The sequence below is a fragment of the Coptis chinensis genome, chromosome 2 (assembly GCF_015680905.1).
Source record: "Coptis chinensis isolate HL-2020 chromosome 2, ASM1568090v1, whole genome shotgun sequence".
NCBI classification, from domain to species: domain Eukaryota; kingdom Viridiplantae; phylum Streptophyta; class Magnoliopsida; order Ranunculales; family Ranunculaceae; genus Coptis; species Coptis chinensis.
Genome location: NC_141457.1, coordinates 80,820,699 through 80,846,547, shown reverse-complemented (window position 1 = coordinate 80,846,547; position 25,849 = coordinate 80,820,699). Strand labels below are relative to the sequence as shown.

At 37.6% G+C, this 25,849-nt stretch overlaps 4 protein-coding genes across 5 annotated transcripts; all 4 read left to right on the top strand.

Annotated features, from left to right (window-relative positions):
• The first annotated feature begins 5,850 nt into the window (after positions 1 to 5,850).
• Positions 5,851 to 10,720, top strand: LOC147518182 (uncharacterized). Its single transcript, XM_086590096.1, has 10 exons — positions 5,851 to 6,073; positions 6,865 to 6,924; positions 7,014 to 7,053; positions 8,286 to 8,464; positions 8,671 to 8,709; positions 8,856 to 8,942; positions 9,114 to 9,174; positions 9,408 to 9,532; positions 10,073 to 10,164; positions 10,311 to 10,720. The coding sequence occupies exons 1-10, from the start codon at positions 6,026 to 6,028 to the stop codon at positions 10,423 to 10,425; spliced, it is 846 nt and encodes a 281-aa protein (XP_086446222.1). The 5' UTR covers positions 5,851 to 6,025; the 3' UTR covers positions 10,426 to 10,720.
• Positions 10,721 to 11,789: 1,069 nt separating this feature from the next.
• LOC147518181 (E3 ubiquitin ligase PARAQUAT TOLERANCE 3-like) lies at positions 11,790 to 19,273 on the top strand. Its single transcript, XM_086590094.1, has 15 exons — positions 11,790 to 12,506; positions 13,227 to 13,329; positions 13,553 to 13,637; positions 13,721 to 13,887; positions 13,967 to 14,049; positions 14,204 to 14,269; positions 14,372 to 14,528; positions 14,634 to 14,782; positions 15,070 to 15,234; positions 15,313 to 15,660; positions 15,914 to 15,955; positions 16,432 to 16,678; positions 16,788 to 16,907; positions 17,234 to 17,309; positions 18,592 to 19,273. The coding sequence occupies exons 1-15, from the start codon at positions 12,341 to 12,343 to the stop codon at positions 19,162 to 19,164; spliced, it is 2,547 nt and encodes an 848-aa protein (XP_086446220.1). The 5' UTR covers positions 11,790 to 12,340; the 3' UTR covers positions 19,165 to 19,273.
• A 178-nt stretch (positions 19,274 to 19,451) lies between these two features.
• LOI1 (Pentatricopeptide repeat (PPR) superfamily protein) lies at positions 19,452 to 23,211 on the top strand. Its single transcript, XM_086590095.1, has 4 exons — positions 19,452 to 21,167; positions 21,286 to 22,140; positions 22,253 to 22,443; positions 23,072 to 23,211. Exons 1-2 carry the CDS (start codon positions 19,582 to 19,584, stop codon positions 21,749 to 21,751), a joined length of 2,052 nt encoding a protein of 683 aa, XP_086446221.1. The 5' UTR covers positions 19,452 to 19,581; the 3' UTR covers positions 21,752 to 22,140; positions 22,253 to 22,443; positions 23,072 to 23,211.
• Positions 23,212 to 23,218: 7 nt separating this feature from the next.
• Positions 23,219 to 25,046, top strand: LOC147518179 (Lactoylglutathione lyase / glyoxalase I family protein). 2 transcript variants are annotated; one of them, XM_086590098.1, is made up of 5 exons: positions 23,219 to 23,268; positions 23,797 to 23,896; positions 23,971 to 24,207; positions 24,294 to 24,369; positions 24,869 to 25,046. In XM_086590098.1, exons 2-5 carry the CDS (start codon positions 23,813 to 23,815, stop codon positions 24,910 to 24,912), a joined length of 441 nt encoding a protein of 146 aa, XP_086446224.1. In that variant the 5' UTR covers positions 23,219 to 23,268; positions 23,797 to 23,812; the 3' UTR covers positions 24,913 to 25,046. The 2 variants fall into 2 exon arrangements, with proteins under 2 accessions (XP_086446224.1, XP_086446223.1); XM_086590097.1 differs by lacking the exon at positions 23,219 to 23,268 and having other exon boundaries at positions 23,686 to 23,896.
• The last annotated feature ends 803 nt before the right edge of the window (positions 25,047 to 25,849 follow it).

Here is a 25,849-nt window from a genome sequence, read left to right as displayed (position 1 = left end):
ATTCCTATCCTCCCTCGTCACCAAATCGCTCTTTCGTTTCTCCATCACTTTTCACTGGCTTGACCCAAGCCCTTTTCTTTTGATTTCTCCTTTTCTCCCTGATTGCTGGACCTCCTTTTTTCACAAAGAAATGAGCTACTTCAGGCAGTTTTGCATGTTTCTGGGCCCGAGTCAACTGTGCGAACCTCTCTATCTCCTGCCGATTAGTTCGTGTCTTTACAGCGAACTTTGCAAGCAGAACAAAAACAAGGGTCAGTTAAAATAACAGTGACCCACCCGTTAGAACAACATGAGTAAGACACTCCCACCCACCGGAGATATTGCAAATCCTAATTTGCAACATACATCCTCTAGCACAGTAGTTGCCAACTAACAGCAGCGGCCTCTTTTTCCAAGCCTCGTTGCTTACACCATCCTTCACACTAGAATGCTTCGTCATAGTTTGCAAGCTAAAATTGAAATTACGAAATCGCTTTATAACGAAGTGCTCAGTAATATCAGATACCCCTATATGGTATTCACCACTAGCATTCAGTAGATCGAACACCTTGAACAGCTGCCAAGTGTTACCAACAAACTGACAAGGGGATTTCCAACAGTGAGCTAAAAAGTCACAAACCAGCTTCCAAAACGGTATTTGCATATGCGCTCTCAGCTGACCCTCATAGATTATTACCCCACCGTTCGGCGGGTTGTATTCCTCACTCCGCACATTTTCGCTCGGCCCTGGTTCGTATATCTCCAGGTCGGGTACATCTATCCCGTAAACTGCCCTCAGTTCGGGGAATGCACTCGCTGCAAGTCGATCCACCGTCCTAGGGGGCAACCCACTTGAGGACGACCCCTCATCACGACCTGACGTGCTAGCCACAGCACCCAACAGAGCGAGATCGTATACTACCCTCATCTTCCCTAACTTCAAGCTCACCATACTCATAATGACTTTCAAGACTCACCGACTCTTCGTTATCTTCCTCATATTCACCACAACTTAAAGATACTTCCTAAACCTCTTCCGATCGCGTATCATCAGAGTTAGACATTTTTGCTTTTTCTTCTTATCAAATACCCAAACCTAAGCAACAAAACATGACACAGACCTAACTATGAGACACACAATACTTGCACAAGCAGAAAGAAAACTGAAAATGTAAAAGCAGCGGCAGCAAAAGCACTCACCTAAGAAACCCTAGCCTGCGGTTTTGTTGAAGAAGAAAACAGAAGATAGCTTTTCAGTTCTCCCAAATTTGATTTTGTGCAACCGCCCGTTCAGTTCCCAAGGTGTTATGATTACAACCTACGCCCTAGCCTGCACACGTGTCTCAAAGACCCGTCTTTTCAAGATTCCGGAAAATGCAGCAGCACATTTCACACCAATTACTATGATTCTGTCACGTGCCAACCACATGCCAACTTTCACATCACACCAAGTCGTCATACCACACGAATCGACCCTTACTGTAAGACAGTCAGTTTCGTTCACACTAGCCCGCTCCTCCGCTCATGCTCAACATGCACCACTATTGTATCTTAGCAGATCGCTTCAATGTACAACACAATCTACTGAGAGGGGGCTGTGTAAGGGAGTAATATTCTCATTGAGGAATATTAAGCATGCATTGAGCATAAGCAGAGATCGTAACGAACTCATATCATTGACCTCCAAGATCGATTCGTAAGCAGCTCGCTTCATGTAGGTAGTACATTTCAGCTCGCTCCAGAATATCTCAAGTCGAATAGACAACCTCAAGCAGAACGCTTCGAATGATGACACCATCCCATATCCAGATGTAATCATCACCAAAGCCATACCTGTACTTCCAATCACCGTGATATATGAATTACTGCACCCACTCCCAATCATCACACAATTCCTACTAAAACTAACCTAATACTTATTCTCAATTTCCACCCTACATATGTACATGTCAGTACACGTGTCTCGTGGATCTACACCTCCCAATGTCTATAAATACCACCTACATGAACTACGTGAGACCTGATTCTTCTCTCCCCTCAGAATCAAGAGAGGATATGTAGGCAGTTCGCTCAACAACGAACTTGGTCTCTTCCAAATCCGATCCCATTCTCCTTCTTCCCTTATATGTAAAGGAAAACTAAAACGCACCTTTACACCAACCATCCATGACTGGAATCAAGACAAAACATGCAGCTAGCATTGGTAATGGTTAATTATCTATTATTCGATTCTTTGCAAGGCTATAGAAATTGCATACAGTGACATAGAATAAATGTTTGTAATCATATTTAACTGGAGGAAGCATTAGCACTAGAGGTTCACGTGGAAAACCATCCTTATTTTCAGTATAAACAGATCTCCATACTTTACAGTCAGCACCGAACCGTACGTAATCTATGATGTGGATCAATTTATCAAATATGAGATTTAGAAGATGCTCTGGAAGGTCAGACCAACTAATTTCTTGTTTATTTTCCATGGTGATCTAAACGAGCCAACACTATCAATCACCAAAGAACAAAAGATATATATATATATATATATATATATATATATATATAGATTAATTTTCCTTGTGGTTGTACCGCTATACTAGCTACGAGCCTACGATTGCCTGACTTTCCAAATCTCCCTATTTTCATTTTTTAGTAACGCTTGCTACATATATTTGTAAAGTTATTGTTGGCCATACTTTATTCGTATTTCATTATTTTGCCCACTATATTTTTTATGTGGGATGAGTTTCTATTGGGATTGTATAAATTCAGAGCATCATCAACGTGCTGCTATTTTTGATTGCCAATGTGACAGATAGCAATTTTTCTAGCAATTTTGTTCACCAACGCGTTGCCAAACACCTATTTCTATCTCAGCAATTGTTAAATTCTAGACCAAAATACTCAAAAATGTAGCAGCCACTCACATGGGTTAACTTTAGCTGTCTAGATGGTGGACGGGTCAAGTTTTGCCGTCCATAAATTTTGGCATTTTTTTTTAATAAAAAATAAAAATGGCTGTAATAAAAAATTCCATCATCATTTTCTGATCTTTTTGAACAGGTCAAGTTTTGCCGTTTCAATATTTTGATTTTTTTTTAGTAAAAAATTAGGAACAGACGAGACAACTATTCCTGTTTGAATGGTTGTTTTTTTTTTTAATAAAAAAAATTGAAATGCATGGGACAAGTTCTGCCGATCAAAATAGAAATAAAAAATATCAAAAAAATACGTTGGTACATAAACTGGTTTTAGCAATTTTGATTGAGCTAAAATGCTGATGTGTCGCAATTTTTTTTAAGCAGCGCGTTGATGATGCTCTCACAGGATTAGGGTTTTTCAAGGCTTACGGATTTTTCAAAATATCCTCAGGATTAGTATCATTTTTGCAAAACCTTACAAGAACCACTGCCATATCACGAGTGCTGTTGCACTGACACAGAAAATTGGCACATTTATCCGACACAGTGATGTGGCAGATGATACATGTCTTGTATTATCGTGATACATGTCATGTATCATTGTGTAAGAGGGTGATAATGTCATATATCACGATAATACATGAAATGTATCATCCACCAAGTCATTGTGTCGGATGAATGTGTCAATTTTCTATGTCAGTGTAAAATTATTGGCCATATCACGGGTTGCAATTACTATGACAATAATTCTACATTGACACAGAGAATTTGACATAGTTGACCGACATAATGACGTGGCATTACAACATCAATGTTATAATATGAAAAACCACCACTGCAACATCAATGTTGCACCATGAAAACCACTGCAGTGCAATGTTGCACCGAGAAATATCACTTCAACATAAATGTTGAACCATAAAAACCACTGCAACATTAATGTTGCACTATGAAAAATCAATGGAATGGATAGTTTGCTATGAAGAAAAGATGAGAATGACAAAATAAGAATGGAAATATGATAATGGAAAAAGAAGAAGTGTTTTGAGTGAGAGAAAATAGATTTTTGTCTCTTATTTTCATCACTGCAACATTGATGTTGTGTCATTGTGTTTTGACTGTGTTATTTTTCCTATGTCAGGAGTGTAAGGCTAAGTCCAATGGTGCGGCAAAACACCAAATTTCGCGTAAAATGTGATCCAATGGTACGTTAAAACGTTATACCACCAACGCTATCTTTATAAATTTCTCTATTTATGCAGTCACTTTTAACGATGAGCGATATACTCAAATGCGCCATAGCTAGTGGCGGTCAGCCAAAAAAATCCAAATAACTCTACACGCCATAGTCAGTGGCGGTTAGAAATTTATTTTCATTTTGAAATAACTCTACACGCCACTCCCATTGGCGTTTAGAATTCAATAAATATTTCCACCCGCCACTCCCACTGGCAGTTAGCATTGAATTCTCTATTTTTTTGTTTTTTTAATAACTTAATTTATGCAATTACCATTCTATCTTACCTTTTTAATTTTTTTTTGATTTAGTTGTATTTATGTTCATTCACAATATTACTATACTTGATTCAGGAATTGCCCGTTGCTTTACTTTTGGTGGAAGTAGGAACAGAGTATTGCATGACCCTAAGATAGAGCCCCGATTAGATATATCGAAAGAAGAATATATGAAGAAAGATGAGCAGACCACACTGAATCATTTTCATGAAAAGCTTCTCAAGCTTAAGGATTTAATGAAGACAAAGGTGAAGCTTTAAGCACAACCCACTATTCTTGACTGACTACTTCTTTATTGTTATGTGCAACATGTTCATCTCTATAAATCTGTTCTATAGCACAGTTCTTTAACAAGCGTGTAGTAAGACAGCAAAAAGATCTAATAGAAACCATATTTTCCTTTACTTAATATCTTGTTTTGGTATTATGACAATTTCAGGCTGGCCAAAGAATAGCTGAGAAGAGCCACAAGTTTATTGAGGAGTTCTTGGAAGAGTTTTACAAAGAGTGGGAAGGAAGAGCTTGAAAAATAAACTTCAGCTTGAGTTTCGTGTTCTTCCCAGAATCATAGCAGCATTACCCTGAACTGATGAACTTATGTTTTTATGATGTTGTCACCCACCAATACAGTAAAACTTTCGTGGAAGTATCAACATTTTGCTTCAGAGTTTCGTGGTGTTGAACAGTGAGAATGAGAGTGAGTTTTTTTTTGGGTGTTCTGGGTGTTTTTTTTAAAGGGTAAAATGGGGAGATAAATAACTACACGCCTGTCGGAGTGGCGTATAAAAAAATTGGTTTTTTTTTTTATTTCTTGCCGGCCACTGCTGATCGTGGATAACAAAAGTCAATATTATTGTTGGAAACAAATAACGATATTTAATATTTTGGGCTGCACGCCATTGTCACTGGCGGCTGAAAAAATAAACCATTGGGTTTGATTTCGCTATCCCACTAACTGTATCCACTGTGCTATTGTGGTTTGGTGTTTTGCTGCACCAAACCATTGGACTTAGCCTAATATTACTTTTAGTATTCCAAAATTCTATAGCAACCGAATCTTTTGAACCGAATTTGTGAACTCACTGACGTGGCACTCATCAGGCAGGGGGTGCATGTGTATTGGTCAAAGAAGTACTGAAAATCAAGGTCTCTCTGCTTGCCATGTCAGTGTGTTCACAAATTCAGTTCAAAAGTGTGAGTTGCTGTAGAAACACTCTTTAGTATTAGTGCCTAATTGGCATTTTAGTGGCTAGCTGATGTGGCCGAAATAAACTTGTCTTTCTGGACACGTAGAAACTAGTACCCAAACCAATCGTAACATGACAAGTCATCTATGATACAGCATTTATACTCCTCAAAATAACCTCACCTATATGTTGAATTCCAACAAAACCTTCCCAATCTATTAATGTCCAATGAAACAACCAAGGATAGTTTTGGAATTAAACTGGCTGGAAATAAAATACTCTTTTGAGTATTAGTCTCTATAGTTACGAAAAGAGCCAAAAGAAGAAAAAAAAACACAGTGGAATAAGGAAGAAGAATTTTATTTGATCTGTGATGGTTAAAACATATTTTGATTAATCTTCTTCTTCTTCTTCTTCTTATTAGCTATGGCAGCACCGTTCTTTTCTACTCCGTTTCAACCCTATGTTTACCAGGTACTTTTTTTTTTTTTTTTTTTTTAATCATTTTATTCTTCTGATTTGTTTTGTGTAATTTAATCGTTGTAAATATTAGTGCAGCTAGTTTATATTTAATTGTAATTATTATTTATCTATAAGGAAGATTGCTTTACTGTCGAGTCACTCACAAATCAATGAGGTATATGTGGAGAATTGAGTATGTGGTGTTTTAGGTTGCATCGATTAACAACTCAATTGTACCTAAGAATTGTGGATGAGGTACATTGAATCATAGCGAGTGACATGTTTCTTAAGTTATATACCCAAGACTTGATATATTTTTTTGTTTGTGGGGGACGTCAAAAGGATCAGAGTTTTAGGAGACACGCATAAAAATTTATTGGGGGTGTTTTTAGTAGCTGCCTGTCTCTTCTACTTGTTATGCCCAACATTGTTGTAAGTCTTAATTATTCACGCGTTGTCCCTTGAAGTTTTGGTCATCTGAGAATTTTTTGTTTTTACTGATTTGTTCTGGCATTTGATGTGAGACTTATTTGTTTAGACTGATTTGACCCGGAATTTCATCTGAGACAAATTAGCATCTTTCTTGTGTGTGTTTTTTTTTTGTTCATATATATATATATATATCTGTGATTCTCTAGCAAAGATCTTCTCCCAAAAAGAAGATGAAGAAGAAAAAACAAAAATACTAATGATTATGTTTTGGAGGTCCATCAATGAATATAGACGAGTTCAAATAGTCTGTACTCCCTATGTAAGGAACCTAAGTAGTTTAAGGTATAACTTATGTGAGAAACTTATTGCAGAGTCCACAAGCAGCTGTTATCCCTTTCCAGATTTTGGGAGGTGAAGCTCAGATAGTTCAGGTACTCTTTCCACTGTAATCTTTGATACTTAGTTCGTCATGTCTATAAATCCTGATATCAGTCCCATAATGGTGTTGTCTTCTTATTAGATTATGCTAAAGCCGCAGGAGAAGGTTATTGCGAAGCCTGGTGAGTAATTGATCATTATTACTTGATTTGGGTTTTTCGTTCGATAAATTTGCTTTTACTTTATTTTTGTATCTGAAGAGCTTGACATATTATCGCCTTTCGTTAAGTTTAATAGTTTCTTCTTTTGTCAATAATAAAAATTAGGGTTAACTAGTATTACCCTCCCCAAACACACAGTCAACTTGGTTTGTCTGTTAACTTTTAGGTCAAATAACTGAAAATGACACAACTGCCCCCACCTAAGTAAAATTGAACATTTTCTTTTTGAAAACAATGAGGGCATTTGTGTCATTTTCAGTTGCTTGACTTGAAAGTTAATGGGCAATCCAAGTTGACCGTGTTTAGGGGGGAGACTCTAGTTTCCCATCTAGGGGGGAAATCTTAATTGGGTCATCTAGTGGGGGGTAATACTAGTTAACCCTAAAAATTAGGTCGTGGCAAACTCACTGTTGCTTCTTTTCATAATACATATTTACATGAGGATTAAGAATTTAAGGTCTCAAATATTTTGTAGTATTGTGGACCATGTCTCCAATATTGGGTCCAAACATTTCTAGACTAGTATCAAGTTTTCTTTCCTGGTTGCAAAGTGACAAAGCAGTCGAAAGAGGGGTAAGTTTAGAAACTTACTTTCTCAGATACCATCCATATCTGGTAAGGTATTACCTTTAATAGTTTCTTACTTTCTCATTATGTAAGGTATTACCTTTAATTGTTTCTTCTTTACCAATCCTTGAAAAAACAATTACAATTGGAATAAAAAAGGAAAAGAAAAAAAGAAGCCGTGGCAATTTCACTGTTGCTTCATTTCTCATGTATGATTTACTTGGCTTTATTGCATGTTACATAATGATCCCGTTCCTAAAAAAAAATGGTCTTGTGGAGCATGTTTTCTATATTTTGTCAAAGAATTTTCTAACTTATCTTTTTTCCCCCTGGTTGCAAACTGACAATATAGGAATAAGGGCGAGGTTTTATGTAAGGTAGCCAGTTGGTCAGTTTTCTTGTTTTAGTGGGACAGATAGAGATTTCTGATTATTATATTAGTCTAATCATAAGTAAAAAACTTAATTGTATTGGCATAAACTGTTGTATCCTAACTGACTGTATCTGGTGGTAGTGGTGGGTATTTGGTAGAATCGTAATTTGGTGCTATAGCCTTGTATGTTTTTACCTTATCGGTGTTGTGGCTATTGTAGGGTTATGTGACTGACCATTTGTGCAATTTTTAGGTTCCATGTGCTATATGTCTGGGTCCATTCAAATGGAAAATGTTTACCTCCATGAACATGAAGGTGGTATGTGGCAATGGCTTTTTGGCAAGAGCGCAAGTAGCATTGTTTTTTACAATACTGGTGGGATTGATGGATTTGTTGGTATTGCTGCGCCTTCTCTTGCAAGGATACTCCCGGTCTGTATCGACTGTCATATTCCAATTATTTTTTAAGTACTCTTGCCTTTTTTTTTTCAACGTTCAGCTCAACTATCTAGTTGGGGTTATTGTATTCCCCGAAGTTGCTTGATTGCCTCTGTACATGTTAAATGGCGACCAATTACTATTTTGTTCCTTTATTTATTTATTAATTTACTTTGTTATTTATTTGTGTTACTTTACAGATTGATCTGGCAGTTTTTGGTGGAGAAGTTTTATGCCAGGTAGAACTGATTTATATATTGGCGTCATATGCACTTCTTAAAATTTGCCCAGAACACTTTACTGCTGATATTGGCTTACTTCTTTCTTGAGTTTCACTATTTGCTTTATCATAGTATAACTAACTCTGCATAGATGGTTGTTGTAGCCAGATGCATTTCTATGTTCGGTTAATGAGGTAACAGTCACAAACTTGGTTGATCAGAGGGCCCGTAATGTTGTTACTGGTCCAGAGGTGAGGTCATTTACACTCACTAATGTAATTTCACGTTGTTCGATTGAGATATCCCCCCACCCTCTCTCATATTTTTTGTATTTTTCTTTTACTCTGTTTTTTCTCTACTATTGTATTTTTTTATTTACCATTTTATTTTATGTACCAATTGCCTAGTTTATACTCTTACAGGGAATATTGAGACAAAAGTTGTCGGGCCAAGGGCTTGCATTTATAGCCGCTGGTGGATCTGGTATAGTACATTCCTTCCTTGTTTGCCATGACATATATTTCTCTTTATTAAACTTTTAGTAAGTTCCATCTATTATGACCCAAAGACCGTGCTCAGATTAAGTTTGTCATCAGTAAAATAGCTACATTAAGTTGCATTATTAGCTTCTATGGGTAGGAAATAAAGACAAAAAAGCTTGCAACCTTCTTTTTATGTTCTAACCCGGGGATCTTGTGTGGTTCTCTTTGTGCTAGTTGTCCAGAAGAATCTTGATGTGGGTGAAGTTTTAGTTGTTGATGCAGCTTGTATTGTGGCGATGACAGCTACAATCAATTTCCAAGTCAAGTATAATGGTCCAATGAGACGGGTAGTTTTTGGGGTGAGTTGTTCTCTTTATATTAAGATCCAATAGAAAAGTTCGAATTTCAAATGAAATCTCAAGGGATGGATTTTTGTTGTTCCAATATATCAGTTATCTCTATTTACATTTCTGAACTCTGATTACAAGGTTTCAGAAGAAAATTGGGTGTAAGGTTCTTGTTGTCCTCCAATTTTTCAGATCATAGAACTCTTCCACTATAACTCATGTGACAGAAAAACAGTGATTGCTTGTGTTGGTCCTCATTTTTTTCCTTGCCTATTGTTTTATTATGCAGAATAGGAAAGATATATTGTATTAATTCTGGTGTAGCCTGCGAGAGTATTTACATGTATATGGTGTAACACATCATCATTTGACTCAAGACAAGTATATCTAAGGCTAATGGAATAGCACATCCGTGTGCAAACTCGTAGATTCAGTATTTTGGGTTTGAGACCCTTTCCCAACTCCAATATCATGTTTAAGTTAACTTTCTTTTCCTTCTGATTGTTCTTTGTAGCCAAGTCCTATAGTTATTGACTTCATGTTTCCTTTCAGGTTGATAACCTCGTGACAGGTGTCCTAACAGGACCCGGCATAGTTTTCATACAGAGTTTGCCTTTCTACAGATTTTCGCAGCGTATTGCTAGGTAACTTCAGATTTTTTTTTTCATTTTATATAACTTCTGATTCTTTATTCATTTTATATATCAGCAATGGCATTTGTTTCGTACTTGGTTTTCTTTCCACCAAGAGGAATATGTTGTGGTGCTGATGATACTGAAATTCTTTGCAGAGCTGTCACCTCGCCGAGCATGAGGGAAAATCCAAAGTTCTTCATGCAGATTGCAGTGTTCTTTGTTCTCGCTTATGTTATGATTGTATCTTCGCTTTTCTTGACAGATGCTTAATTCTCCTTTTCCCGCTGATGACCCGATTTAATTTATACCATTTTAGTTGACGTATTGCGAATTTTGTTAAATTTCATAGAATGCATAGGTGAGAGAGGGTTCAGGTTTATTTTATCAAAATGTTTAAAATTGCAGATATCTGTGTATTATGTTGTCGAATGGAAGGAAATTCAGTCAATAATGTTTGGCCCAATTTCCTCTACTTTGATAAGTTAGTGATATTCTTAGGTAGAACGAAAGTGCATATATTATGATTAATGATTCTGTAAAGGATATAGATTTTTGGTTTTTCGCAGCTTCTACCATTTTTTTCCCCAGAATTAGTTAGTTGACCAATACGAGTGTGTTGGTTTGTTAGCATTGGATAGGGTATTGTAACTTGGTTTACCCCTTAGACATGTCCAATTCCCTTGCACTTCTGTAACGGTACTAGATATGGTTTAACATGTACTAGATATGGTTTAACATTCGTATCAACGTAGCACACTGCACACACTACATTCCTTTGATCTCCGTGCTTGGAGAGAAGAGTTATGATTTCTAAAGGTTTCCGAAATAAATTTCCAAACCCATCCAACTTGCACATGCAAAAGAGGAAAAGGATCCCCTCTCAATAAACCGGAGTGGGTACGCTTTGTGGGAGGGATCATTAGCAAATCTTTGTTGACTGAGGTGCGCAGTTATTTGTTCTTGGAAAACATACCATGTGGCATCGGATTTCTTGTGGCAAAAAAAAATCGAAACTTTTATCTTACACAACCCATGTTCCCGTTACAAACTACTGGTATAACTTTCTCCCACATTATTGAAGTTTCTGATTTGCATGGAAGAGATGTTACTTAACCATAATTCCTTTAACTTCGTTTCAGCTTTATGTTCTCTCACTAACTTCCATTTTATAATTCTCTCAATATTCTCTTCAATTCTCCCAAAACGACTACATTGGCAAATGGCAAGGTATGCTGTTTCCTTTATTTCTCTCTTTGCTAACTTATTACAATTTACATCTAGTGAATGACTGAATCAATCATGAGTCATGTCAAAATCTAAAAAATGGTTGGACCACGGTTCACTTCAACAAATTACTACAAAGTAAAAACGTAATTAATAACTGATGTTTTCAACAATTTACATCTAGTGAATGACTGAATGAATCATGAGTCATGTCAAAATCTAAAAAATGGTTGGACCACGGTTCACTTCAACAAATTACTACAAAGTCAAAACGTAATTAATAACTGATGTTTTCAACTTTACAAGCGTGGGCATCAAGTCTATTAAGCACCTTTGAACTGACACGTGTAAGTGATGGGTCCCAAAAGAAAGCCTCACTTACTTAACCAAGGTTTGATTGAACAACAGTTATCTTTCTCTCTCCTATTATTATCTGTTTGAGATTTTTATTTTTTATTTTTTTTAGTAAACTTCCGAAACTAGGAATAATCTCAAAAGCGTTACAAACACACATGTCTCTTTAAACCAAACCCTAACCCTAACACCCATCAAATTGAAAATCTTGTGCATTGATTTCAATCAATACAGATTGTTACGAATTTGATTAATTGGATTAGAAATTGAAGGATTTGAGATTGTTGAGTTGAATTCTACTCTTGGGTGTGATAAAGATTGGTTGTTTTTCAAGCAGAAGTGAAGGTTTTGATGCGGCTGTGATGCTGAGAAGATTTGGGAATATAAAAGATTCGAGCTGGATTTTGATCAGATCTCTGTTGTTGAAATCGAGATAAATCACTTGTACTCAATTTTGTTTTATTATTTTTTTTAGATAAAAAGATAAGATCTTTTTTTTTCATTGATATTATGAGGCTTTGAGAGTTTGTTTTTTTTTTGTGCTATATTTTTAGCTTTTTTTTATTTACTGCTAAAGAAGAAAAAAAAAATAGTTAATAGAGAAAATATGGCTGTGTATTACAAATTCAAAAGTGCTAAAGACTTTGATTCTATTGCAATTGATGGTCACTTCATATCTGTTGCCACTTTGAAAGAAAAAATATTTGAAACAAAGCATCTTGGACGGGGAACAGATTTTGACCTCATGGTGTCCAACGCGCAAACTAACGAAGGTTGGTTTTTGTTTTCTACTAATTTAAGATGTTTACTCTTGCAAAGTTAACTATTAGGAGGAACAAGTACTAAATTTTTAGAGGTTTCATGAGTTTGTCAGAACAGGGTCTGAACAATATTAACCACTACAATTTCCTATTTTTATTACATTGTTGTATATTCACAATACTGCCGACTTGTCAGACATTGTATATCATTTCTTGTGGGTCTGATATACCAGACAGTATGGCTAGTTTGGATCTATGTTGTCGAAGGCGGCCGAAGGAGGACAAGGTGCAGTGGCCAAAGCAGTTTTTTGTAGTGATAATAATCGCAGGTTGTTATCGAAGGCATTCCTATGGTGGTACCAGGGAGGCTGAATGCGTGATGTGAGAAATTTAACGGCTTGCGTCACACCTCGCCCCTGACAACATAGGTTCAGAACTCTTTCATATACCATGTTATGCAGTCCACATGCTCTTTGAAGTATTGCCAGACCTTAGAAAGTGATGAAAAGTTAATTGGTTTGAAGGTGGTTTAACCTTAAAGCAAATACCTCAATTTAGCCCTCACAAGGTCAGAATGATAAGTTATGGAGGAGTGTGGAGTAAAGGTTAACCTTGTTAAAGAACGATATTAAATCCAGATTTAGGGATATTAATTTTATTTGGTTGTGTGGACTGAATGTGTCTCTCTAAGTTATTTTTTTATACACTGTATTCAATTCTTTGCATTTTCAGAGTACCCTAACGAAGATACGTTGATACCAAAAAACACCTCTGTTTTAGTTCGTCGAGTTCCTGGACGGCCTCGGATGACTATTGTGACAGAACAACGAGAAGAGTACTACCTCACACCTTTATCTCTTATCCGGTTTTTGCGCCTAAAAATAACTATTAAAATTCTATAGTTATGTGTGGAGTACAGGCTTCTGCAACTCTCGACTCCTTGGCCATAATTCAGCCTGGAGCTTAATTTATTTTTTTAAGTAGTATCTTTGCTTGTGATTTGTGAAGCGAGCCCAGAAACTTTGGTTGAGATAGGACATCCATGTTTCATACTGCAGGACAAAAATTTTAGAGAAGAAAGAAGACGATCTTCAGCCAGAAAAAAGTAGCTTCTCTGCTGCAGGTGCACCCTCCATGAGAGTTGTAAGCCCTGTCCCTTTAATCTGGTTTGGGTCAATGAGTGATTTGAAGTAGCCTGTTTTAATTGTTTGGACATGGCCTTGCAGCCTGAGGAGACTGAATGGGATGAATTTGGAAACGATTTGTATGCCATTCCAGAGGCACTTCCAGTTCAGATGAGCAATTTGGTACAAGATGCTCCCCCGACAAATATAGCCGATGAGGATAGCAAGATAAAGGCTTTAATGGATACTACTGCTATGGATTGGCAACAGTAAGGATGGTTTCTTACCTAACTCTTTGTCGTGAACTTGGCTTTATCCTGTACTCATCTATTTGAATTGGTTTTCTAGGCAAATTCAGGATGGTTTTGGTGGTGCTGGTAGGGGCTATGGAAGAGGCATGGGTGGACGAATGATGGCGGGCCGGGGTTTTGGTAAATATCCAATTTTTAATTTGGTAACATTTGTTTTGCCTTTATTTAGTGGTTTTAACTTTTTTTTATGGAAGCTGCTTTCTGCGTTTTTATTCTGTATTATGTTGGACATCCTTTTTTTCATTATTTAGTCTAATTAACTACTTGATTGGAGGTCGAGGCATTATGGAAAGGAAGACGCCACCACCAGGTTACACCTGTCACAGGTGCAAAGTGCCTGGTAAGTTTATCTTCAATTACTATTGCACTCCTCCGCCTTTCACCCTTTCTTTAGGTGTATCAAAACTTAAGCAAATGCTCATTGGGTAAGTTCTTCTGACAGGGCATTTTATTCAGCATTGCCCTACGAATGGTGATCCTAATTATGATATCAGGAGAATGAAGCCTGCGACTGGCATTCCAAAGTCTATGTTGGTGCCTAGCGCGGACGGTTCTTATGCATTGCCAAGTGGTGGAGTTGCTGTTTTGAAGCCGAATGAGTAAGCTGATCATTATATATTGACTTACTTTGTGGTTGTTACTTTTTTTTGCATCATATAATGTTGAAACTTTTGTCTTTGTATTTTTTTTTCCGACTTTAATAGGGCTGCTTTTGAGAAGGAAATTGATGGTCTGCCATCCACTCGTTCGGTCACTGATATTCCTCCAGAACTCCGGTGCCCACTGTGCAAAGAAGTTATGCAAGATGCTGTTTTGACGAGCAAGTGTTGTTTTAAGAGTTTCTGTGACAAATGTAGGTGTTATTATTATTATTATTATTATTATATGCCATTTTCAATATTTTATCTGTTTTATGTATTCGTGCTCTTTATTTGGTTCTTCTACTTTAAGTTTACTTGACTGATCTTTTGACTTGTTACTGATGTTTGTATTAATATGCTGGTGCCTATACTTCCAAATTATTTGCAATGACGTTATCGTGATTATGTTATGTTTAGCTATTTGTATGCATGCGTAAATTCAGCGTTGTTAAGTTATCCCTTAGGATATTAAGTTTGTGAAACTTTCACTTGTCATCAGGTATTAGAAACCACATAATGTCAAAGTTCGCATGTGTTTGTGGAGCCACAAATGTACTTGCAGATGACCTTTTGCCGAATAAGACAGTTAGGGAGACCATCAACCGGTTGTTAGAATCAAACAACAGTAGTGCAGAAAATGCGGGGAGCATGGTGCAAGTTCAAGGTTTTATTACAACTCCTCTTAATATCACTGTGTTGGTTGTCACCACATATACTTCCTAAAGCTATTTTGTCGCTATAGATATGGAGTCAGCTCGACCTTTCCAGCCCAAAGTTGCATCCCCCACCATATCTGCAACCTCCAAGGGACAAGAGATGACAGCTCAGCCTGCTCGGCGCAAAGCTGCAACCCCTACCCTTTCAGCTGCCTCCAAGGGAGAACAACTGCTACCAACTCAGAAGGATGAAATTTTAGATGTAAAGGATAATGTAAGTGAAGTGAAAGATGCTGGTGCCCCGACATTGTCATTGGGTAAAGGAAAAGAACTAAAAGCTGTAGATGCGTCTGAAGCTACATTTGAGTCCATGACAATGAAGGAGCCAATGGCTGAAGAGGAAGTGCAGCAGAAGGCATCTGCTAGTGATGCAGGTGAGTTATATGTGGCTTTAATTTGTCAGCATTATCTGTTGTGACGCTTCTATATTTTATGGTTATTTCCTTTAATTTTTTAATATTCAACGAAATAATGAATAGTTTATTCAGTTTATTGTATGCCCATGTTCCCATCTGTTCAATCCTGCAATGTTAATCTGGTTTTGCTCTATCAAGGTGGTCTGTTTGCCGTGTAATAGTTTTGTTTGTCCAAATTTAGATTATAATTTTATCTTGTTTTTCCTTGCAGCTAAGAAGAAGAAAAAGAAGAAAGCTCGCTTACCTCCCAATGGTTAGTACATTGCTCTTAATTTTCTAGTTTGTTATTTTCAGCTTTTAAGCATTGTAAAAAGGTTTTAGGGATTTGGTATCTTTGGAGTGCTGACACAATCCACAGTAGCCAATCACACACGTATGCACTTTTGAGTATAAATTATTTAATAGCATGCTTGGTGCTCTTAGTGTATATTTAGGATTTTAACTATTTTATTTTCAAATCTTACCCCACTTCAGTTAATTTTCTGCCACTTGTACAGTTGGACATATGTGATTAGTCTTCAACCCGCTTAAACATTAAAGCAGAGCATATTTATTTGTGTCATGATTCTATATGTATTAGTATTGCTAATTATAGTTTAAACATCATCTATTAGATTAGTAAAACTGTGATAGCTGATTTTGTCAAAATACATGTAATATTCTAGTCCACTGATCTAGTTCTGGTGTTAGATATATAGTGTTATCTGAATTATATAACGATTGATGCAGATGTACAGTGGAGAACCCCTCAAGATATGGCAGTTGAGAATTACATGATGCCTTTCCCTCCTCCAGCCTGTGACCCATATTGGGGTAACATGCAACTTGGGATGGATGGCTTTATGAATCCTTACGGTCCTACAATGCCTTATATGGGGTATGTTCCAGGACCCTTCGATGTTCCAATGGGTGGGATGCTACCTCAAGACCCCTTTGGAGGGCAGGGATATATGATGCCAGTTGTTCCACCTCAAAGGTACTTCGTAGGCTATTATCTTATCTCGAGTTTGATGCTCGAGGTTTTTAGTGCCTTTACTCACTTGGCGTAGTTTGTCAATGTAACCATCGGCGGCTTTAAATTTCAGGGATCTTTCAGAATTTGCTATGGGCCCGAACCTAGCACCTTCAGGTATGAGCAGAGCCGAGTTTGAGGCTCGAAAAGCTGACTTAAGGAGGAAGCGTGAAATGGAGCGACGTTTTGAAAGGTACATTTTTATGCCAAAGCTATTACTTTATGTTCTCGTAGAAAAGTTGTATTCTTGTGATGCCCGTATCAATGTAATTGGTAAGGCTTTGTTGAGACACTGATGCTGTGATGCTTACAAGAAAGAAATTATTTCATCTGAAATTGGCGATTACTTTTGTTCCAAAGTTTACTAAGTATATCTTTGAAAAAAGAAAGTTGGTTGTTACTATTTTATTTTTATTTATTAGTGTGGGCAGTGTTTATGGCATTAAATTTTTTCTGCTTCCGCCTCAGCTTCTGAATTGGTTTGGGGTACTTGATTGAACGATTTCTGCTTTGTTGCAGGGACGGTGGTAAGGATCAGGAATTTGGTAGAGATTTGAGCAGCGGGGGTGATGTATCTTCATTGAAATCAAAACATGTATGTATCTTTTATGTCAGACTTCCTTGTCCTTTATTTTATGTTACTGCAGGAAATTATTACTCATGGTTACATCAAGTTTGGCAAAAGAGCGCCGCCTTTCTTTTGTGTTGGAAAAAAGAAAATGCGTTTTTGTTGCTCAAGTTGGAATCCACAATCTTCAAGCATCCACAATCAGCTTTTATTTTTATTTTGTTAGTAGAGTCTCGTCGTTTAAATAAGATTACGAGATCTCTACTAGAGTGATGTACTATTTGCAATGCAAGCAGTAGTAGTTAGGGTCTAGTAGGGTTTGCAACACATGATAGGCTATGGCTCTCGTGGCAGCTCTAGTTTGCTATGTATTTGACATGTTGAAAAGCAGTAAATGAAATGAGATTACCTAGAAGATTATTGACCAAAGAGTGAAGGTAGTAAAACATATACACTGCTGGGTACGCTGCTGATCACAAAATAAATGAGAAGAAAATTGTCAGGGGAGTGCCAAAAAACTACGGATCTGCCCGCGCATTAGCTTAGAATTGGAATGCAGATTAGATATGTGCGAGATTATTGGCAAGGGAAGCTCTGTGCTTTATTTTTCTGGGACTTGGATTGGCCATTTACTGTTTCAGGTGAAACAGATTAAAATCAAGGCATTCTTCAGTCCACAAGAAATTATAAAAAGGAGAACTCGCTAGTGATGTTCTGAGACCTGATGTTTTGAAATAGAGTTGTGATGTTTCAGAGTGGTGTTTTTTGATAATTTATGCTTCATACACGTCTATATTAATGTTGTCAGACGAAGGCCATTAGCTTTTACCCAAAGTTCTGGCTTGGCAATATCAGTTCTATATGTGAATAGTGGAAAATGACGTTCAAATTACTAGTAAAGTTTCTTTTCCTTGTTACTTTGTTTGCAAGTAGAGCCCTGGCTTCAATTCTGAAGTTCCAAAGTGTTGTTGGGATTGGGGAATGTCCAATAGGTAGTTGTCGTTGGTTTTTAACACTGAAGGACAAAGTTAGTGATGGGTAATGGGAGTGCTCATTTCTTACATTTTAAATCCGTAATCATGGATTCAACAAATGATTTGCTTGAATACTACGTTCTAGCGAAAGAAACTAGAAACTATAATAATGGGTGGTAAATGATATGAGGCTCGTCAATTGAGTGTTATTTATAAGAAACAAAGCAAAAGCCCGTAGTTTGTTGGACTTTGCATGAAGCCCAATGGTTTTACTCTGTTCTATTTCAATACCAAAAGCTATGTCGTTTGTCTAAAATGTTTTGTGGTACTTCCAGAGAATGATGTCCTCAGATCATCAATTTCAACGATACGAACATCGAGGTGAAAGAGAAGCCAGTCTGGAGAGAGAATCTAGTCACCACCACCGGAAGGAAAGAGAAATAACTCCAGAAAGGCCCCGCCGGTCCCACCACCACAGAAGAACAACAACAGAGAGCCCATCACCCATAAGGCACGTGAAGAGGAGATCTGAGCAGCCACCACGACCACGTGACGTAGAGCAGCCTCTACGGAGAAAAAGAACAACTGAAGATACAGCAGCCGCAGCCGCTCTTGAAGCAGACAGGAAGCAAAAGGCGAGTGTGTTTTCGAGAATCAGTTTTCCAGAAGAGAAGAAGAGAAAGGGTATTACGTCAGAGAGTTGTTCTAGTCATGATGTTAATAGTAATGGATACAAGAAGAAGGATCCAACGGTTCATAATAATTCAGCGAATGGGAATAAAGGAGCACAGGATCAAGATTCCAGTGATGATGAGAGGCATTTTAAGAGAAGGCCCTCGAGATACGAGCCATCACCTCCACCACCCATTGAGTGGGAACCTTCTTCTAGAAGTTCAAGGCATAGATAGTGTCTACGCTTTGTTTTTCAGTTTTTAATCAATATCAACACTTCAACATTTGTATTTTATTTACTTGTCTATCTTTTAAATAAAGTTTGGGAGTAGTCAGATTTGTCTATTTCAAATGAGCAAGAAATTTTGAAGTCGCCGAAATTAGGGCCCATTGGTATGCCCGAAAGCCCACTATCACTTGTTTGTGTTCTTTGTTACTCTCTCATACCCATTCTACGTAGCTGAGGTAAAAGTATGTTGCCTCTGTTTATAACTTTATATTATCATTTTGTTGATTCATCTTTTCTACTTTGTTATATGAGTGCTTCTTGTTATTTCTCCGTGAAACTGAAATTTAGTTGAGAAAATGTTATGTTATGTAGTTTTTTGTAATAATAGTTGAGAGTTGAGACTATATCATCTCGGCATAAAGCCATGTCCTTTCTCTCTCCTAATGCACTAGGTTCTCTAATTGAGTCAGCTGTTTTATCTCAATCTAGAATCCGCGGGAAAGCCAGTCATGCAAAAATTATAAAAACTCTCGGCTCCCCTTTACCTTGTTTCCTTTCTAACCATCTAGTTAACATGTACTCTAAATTCGACCTCCTTAAATCAGCTGAGCTTGTTCTTTCACTTAGTCCAGACCGATCTGTTGTTACATGGACTGCACTTATTTCAGGTTCTGTACAAAATGGCCATTTCACTTCTGCTCTTGGTCATTTCTGTAACATGTGCCGTGAGAGTATTCAACCCAATGACTTCACCTTCCCTTGTACATTCAAAGCGTCTGCTTCCCTTAAATCTCCGTTTACTGGAAAACAACTTCATGCACTTGCGATTAAGTTTGGCCAGATTAGTGATGTGTTTATCGGCTGCAGTGCTTTTGATATGTATTGTAAAACTGGTCTTCGAGATGATTCAAGAAAGCTTTTTGATGAAATGCCTGACAAAAATATTGCCACTTGGAACTCGTTTATATCCAATTCAGTTGTCGATGCTCGGATTTACGATGCAATTAATGCCTTCATTGGATTTCGTCGTGTGGGTGGGGAGCCAAATTCAATAACTTTTTGTGCTTTTCTGAATGCATGTTCCGACACATCTGACCTACAGCTTGGCCGCCAGTTGCATGGATTTGTTATTCGAAGTGGTTGTGATGGGGATGTGAGGGTCGCGAATGGGCTTGTGGATTTTTATGGAAAAAATCATCAGATTGACTCAGCTGAAGTGATTTTTAATGGAATTAGTGAACCCAATTATGTGTCTTGGAGCTCAATGGTTGCTTCCTATGTGCAAAATGATGAGGATGAAAAGGCGTGTTTGGTTTTTCTCAAGTCTAGGAAGGAAGGTGTTGACCCAACTGATTTTATGATTTCAAGTGTTTTGAGTGCTTGTGCGGGGCTTGCGGCACTTGAATTGGGGAAGTCTGTTCATTGTCTTGGTGTGAAGGGATGTGTGGATGAGAATGTGTATGTGGGGAGTTCACTGGTAGATATGTACGGGAAATGTGGAAACATAGAGGACGCAGAACGAGCTTTCAATGGTATGCTACAGAGAAATTTGATCACTTGGAATGCAATGATTGGTGGATATGCTCACCAAGGGCATGCTGACATGGCTCTAGCATTGTTCAAAGAGATGACACAAGGCAATGAGGTTTCCCCAAATTATGTGACTTTTGTATGTGTATTGTCAGCTTGTAGTCGAGCTGGGTCGGTGGAGGAGGGGATGGAAATCTTTAAGTTGATGAGAGAGAAGTATGGGATTGAGCCAGGAGCTGAGCATTATGCGTGTGTGGTAGACTTGCTAGGGAAGGCTGGAAGGGTAGAGCAAGCATATGAATTTATCAAAGTGATGCCAATTCGTCCAACAGTTTCAGTTTGGGGAGCTCTTTTAGGGGCTTGTAGAGTGTATGGAAGGCCTGAATTGGGTAAAATCGCGGCTGATAAATTGTTTGAACTCGATCCACAAGATTCTGGAAACCACGTCTTGCTCTCGAATATGTTTGCAGCCGCCGGCAGGTAACATTTGACAAATTTAAAATCAAATATTCTTCTTATGATCTAATAATGTTTTGCGAGCAATGTTACTAGTAACTATTAATTCTTTCACTTGACCCGTTTCTTGTTATATATATAGATGGAACGAAGCCACAGATGTGAGGACAGAGATGAAGGATGTGGGGATTAAAAAAGGCCCTGGTTGCAGTTGGATTACCGTGAAGAATGATGTCCATGTTTTCCAAGCAAAGGATACCTCCCATGAAAGGAATTCTGAGATCCAAGCAATGCTAGCGAAGTTAAGGAGAGATATGAAGGCAGCTGGTTATATCCCTCACACTAATTTTGCTCTCTACGATTTAGAGGAGGAAGAGAAAGAAACTGAGGTTTGGTACCATAGTGAGAAGCTTGCGTTAGCGTTTGGACTCATTTCTATACCTCCTGGAGTTCCTATAAGAATCACAAAAAACCTCAGGGTTTGTATAGATTGCCATAGTGCCCTTAAATTTATCTCGAGTATAGTTAATAGAGAGATTATAGTCAGGGATAATAATCGATTTCATCGCTTTAAGGATAACCTATGTTCTTGTAGGGATTATTGGTGATTATATTCTTGCCTGTAAACTAGAGATTTAAAGAAAAAGATAAATGGTGTAACTCATTATTTATGAATTAGGGTGAGGCAACTGAATCAAGAGATGACCCACCCCCCCAGTACTGTGATCCAATGAAACTTCTTTGCTCGTTCATAGAGATTTTGGGATCCATCCAAAACTGTTTCGAATTGGTTTCAGATCTGAGAACTTTCTTTGAAGATGTAAGATCAAGGGTTCTTTTGGTGCAGAGTATTGTTGTTAAGTTCGAGTTTGTTTGGTAAACGGTGAGATTGTTCACTAAGCTCTTTTTCATGGTGATATTTTCAACTTGCTGAAGGTTCAGTTTGCTGCTTATCTGCAGTATTTTTCCACTGTTGCGGCTATTTCAAGCGGAACGAGTAAGTTGGTCCTTCTACGTATTCATACGGGCACTCCTCACCTGGTCTATTTTCTGGAATATTGTGTCCACTTTTGGCATGTTATCAACCAGTCTTTTTGGCTTTGGAATAGGATGCTTTTATATAAGCAAACTGCAAGCTGTGTCGCTGTGAAGCACTGTAGAATTTGGTGGCCATACTGGAAGGATATTCTACACTGACAAAGAAAGTACTGTTGCAAGACAATGAGGCTAAAACTTTCCGCTGGAATGGGCGTCAGGAGAAGTTGATTTTGGTTGCAACCTCTGTTGGCATTATACACTGGTACATATTACTGAATTAAACTTATTTATATTGATATTCTTCTTTGCTCTTACTAGACTTGTTGTACTCCAGAATACCGTCCTGATATTTGATGTATTTGGAGGTGACAATCAGCTCTAAAATGGAAAAGTTTTAGGAATTTTCAACCTACTTCAGATAAAAAGCGGATATGCATACGACATGCCATCTCCCATATGAAAATGTTTCGCATGGTCTTTTATCACATTCTTGTTCTCCTTAGTTTTGGTTTGCATCTCCGGTTGTCTCCTAGATTCTGGCAGCACACATTTGCTTTTTTGTCTTTGGCTGGAGTTGATAATGGATACTGATGATTCATCATCTGAATCCAGAACTCTAATTTGCTTGTTTTCTTGTAATATGTATTTAAAGGTCCAGAAATGCCATCTTGTTTAAGAGGAAGTTCCTTGCCATTAGAACCATATTGTTTAGGAATGTGGACTGAGTAATCACTGGTGGAACACTGTGGACCCTTCTGATATTTCTTACAATAATCATTGCTACAGATATAAATGATGAATTCTTTTCAGTATTCCACCTCGTCCTGGGTCGCTTAAGTTAAATTTGGATGCTGCTTTTTATAATGACGAAGTGTAATATGTAATTGTAGATGTTGCTTAAACTGTGAAGGACAATGCTTGGGAGGTTTCATATAGAGGCGGTACCATGCACTCGACACTACAAATTGTTGACAGCTGAATTTGAAGTACTAAATGCGCCTAGAGCACCAGCTGATGGTCCTGGTTTTTGAAGTGGGTGAAAGACATTGTGTATGGTTGCAGCTTGAAGGATTCCCACTGTCTTGGAGTAATTTATGAACTGTTCACTTTTATTTTGTTATTGCTCTTTCAATTCACTCTTTTTTTTTTGATAATTTTTTAATGAATGAGGACTTCTCAGGAGGTCACCCATTTTAGTACTACTCTTTTAATTCACTCGGTAGACCTTGGAATGCGTTGATTCAGAAGTTATCTATAACCCTATATAGATTTTGAAGGATAGTCTTTCTTGGATTATCTCCTACTTTTGGAAGGACTCTTTGTTCTACTTGTGACACGGAATCTCACTCATATCCGAAGTGAAACCAAACCAAAGAAACAAACCAAGCGATCTCAGCTTTTGTCATTTCAATTTGGGTTATGTTGGATTGTTGGGTCATGGACTAATTTGCATATGCCCCGTTTGTTTTGGACCTTAGTCTGGCATTAAGGACTTATCGCCTGTCTCTCCATAGAACGAGCCAATGAGGCAACCCTGTGTAAATCGTGTCCGACTTTTTATATGGTCTTCAGAGCTCAAGTTGAGGTAAAAATAAAGATAAAATATATATAACAGGAGCCACTGAGGGAAAATGGCAGCAGCTGAAGGAGTTTCCTTAAACCACATATCTAGAGAATCATCTGATATTAATCGCCTTGCCAATTTTTATCAAGAGGTATGTCATCATAATTTTTTAACTCTATATTTATATACGCAACTATCAGTTTTGTTAAAAAAAATTGTTGGCAGATATTAGGATTTGAGAGGATTGAAGCGCCCAAGTTAGAGTTTGGTGTGATATGGCTAAAACACCCATCCTCATCACTCTCACTCCATCTCATTGAAAGAAATCCAAACTATAAACTTCCAGAAGGACCATTTAGCGCTGCTACTCCTGGAGCCGTTAATGATCCGGAACATCTAGCTAGAGGACATCACGTTGCTTTTGGTGTTACCAACTACGAGTCCTTCGTTCAAACCCTCAAGGTAATTTCTCTCTCGTCATCTCTATTTGTTGCATTTCGATCATTTAATATTTTCCATAGCTACTTCATTTCATGCGCTGTGTACAGGATAAAGGCATTCCGATATTTGAAAATAGGCAACCAGATGGAAAGACTAAACAACTTTTCTTCTTTGATCCAGATGGTAAGCTTACTTAACAGCCTTTTCACTCACATCCAGTAGTGTGCCTAGTAGATCCAGTTCTGCCTGTAGTGGGATAAAGGCCTAACTTAGTTTCAACTTATTTATTCTGCTCATAAAAAGGCTGATTCTGTAGCTGAAAGACGAAGTGTATGGGTTTTTATACTAGCTGCTATACACATGATTCATGAAACATGGGGCAAAGATCAATATACGAAAACCAAATAATGTAGTTTGATTTCGGACCAGGCCGGTTAGCAATCCAGTAATTTTATAAAGAAACAATAATGCAAGCTGTGATAGCGTGCATTGTAAGGAGCATTATAAGGTTTTACAATGCAGTGCTAGCCAGCAAACAATAACTCGAGTGAAATGATTAACCGGCTGAGTCCATTTCCAAAGGATGTAATGTCCATACCTCCCAGGAAGCAGGCTTTACCATTTTACATTTTTTTTCACTCAGTTTAGTATGTTTGAATCTGTCCCATTCATGTTTTTTCAGGTAATGGCTTGGAAGTTGGGAACTGGGCAACTGCACACAAATGATGTATCTTCTTTTGTATGCAGAAATGATGATGTATATAAATAAGTATACAGTTTCTCCAATAGGAACTGATTTGCTTAATGTAAAATGCTGTTTAATTTGGTGCTTCTGACTTTAATTATTCTCTTTCTGCCCATGAAAGTTGAAACAACACAGATGACACTGCACACATTCAAAACGTCCTAATCAGGAGACATGCGGCTTTATTTTATTGCATTTGCTATTCTTATTGATCATGGATGCTGAAAATTCATATTCTGAATCCAGAACTGTGATCTGCTTGTTTTCATATAGAATCTATTTAATTGTCTAGAATCGCCCTATTGTTTCAGAGGAAGTTCATTGCTATTGGGACCATACAGCAGGATTGTTTGCTTACAGAAGTGGAATGAGTTGTGCAACACTATGGATCCTTTGACATTTCTTACTAAAAATCACTGCTGCAGATTTACTACCTCCGGCGCCAGGGTGGCTGAAACTTAATTTGTTGTGGAGAGTGAGGAAGTAGGCAGGTTCGGCTTACTAATCTGTAATTCTTGTTGTAAGTGTTATGCAGTCACTTCTAATGAAATGAGTCATTAATAAGGGGGGAAAATGTTTTCAGGACACATAAATAGTTCTTGTCATGCCCATGAATCCATCACAGAAGAACACAGCAGATACCACAAAACACATGGATAGATGATAGATAGATCCTACCCGTTATATGAACTCCATTTATACGAACTCCAAAAAAACTCCACTATAAAAAAACAATGAATTAGAAACTGATTTTTAGTGGAGATGTTAAGAATTTTAATGTGGGACAAATAGTAAGTTACACTTGGCAAAAGTGGTTATTTATTGTTAACCATGGTTTACCAATGTAATTGGATTTGATTGGAAACTAATTTTCTAAAATCTACAAAAAATTTCAAATGCTCAAATTTGGGAACAGAG

Excerpts from the sequence above, each read along its gene's own strand:
- LOC147518182 (XM_086590096.1), top strand. The coding sequence starts at position 6,026 with ATGGCAGCACCGTTCTTTTCTACTCCGTTTCAACCCTATGTTTACCAG. Across the intron at positions 6,925-7,013 it reads GTGAAGCTCAGATAGTTCAG|ATTATGCTAAAGCCGCAGGA; the intron begins GTACTCTTTCCA and ends TCTTCTTATTAG. Across the intron at positions 8,465-8,670 it reads CTCTTGCAAGGATACTCCCG|ATTGATCTGGCAGTTTTTGG; the intron begins GTCTGTATCGAC and ends GTTACTTTACAG.
- LOC147518181 (XM_086590094.1), top strand. The coding sequence starts at position 12,341 with ATGGCTGTGTATTACAAATTCAAAAGTGCTAAAGACTTTGATTCTATT. Across the intron at positions 13,888-13,966 it reads ACTGCTATGGATTGGCAACA|GCAAATTCAGGATGGTTTTG; the intron begins GTAAGGATGGTT and ends TTGGTTTTCTAG. Across the intron at positions 14,529-14,633 it reads GCTGTTTTGAAGCCGAATGA|GGCTGCTTTTGAGAAGGAAA; the intron begins GTAAGCTGATCA and ends CGACTTTAATAG.
- LOI1 (XM_086590095.1), top strand. The coding sequence starts at position 19,582 with ATGTCCTTTCTCTCTCCTAATGCACTAGGTTCTCTAATTGAGTCAGCT. Across the intron at positions 21,168-21,285 it reads ATGTTTGCAGCCGCCGGCAG|ATGGAACGAAGCCACAGATG; the intron begins GTAACATTTGAC and ends TTATATATATAG.
- LOC147518179 (XM_086590098.1), top strand. The coding sequence starts at position 23,813 with ATGGCAGCAGCTGAAGGAGTTTCCTTAAACCACATATCTAGAGAATCA. Across the intron at positions 24,208-24,293 it reads CCTTCGTTCAAACCCTCAAG|GATAAAGGCATTCCGATATT; the intron begins GTAATTTCTCTC and ends CGCTGTGTACAG. Across the intron at positions 24,370-24,868 it reads TTTCTTCTTTGATCCAGATG|GTAATGGCTTGGAAGTTGGG; the intron begins GTAAGCTTACTT and ends ATGTTTTTTCAG.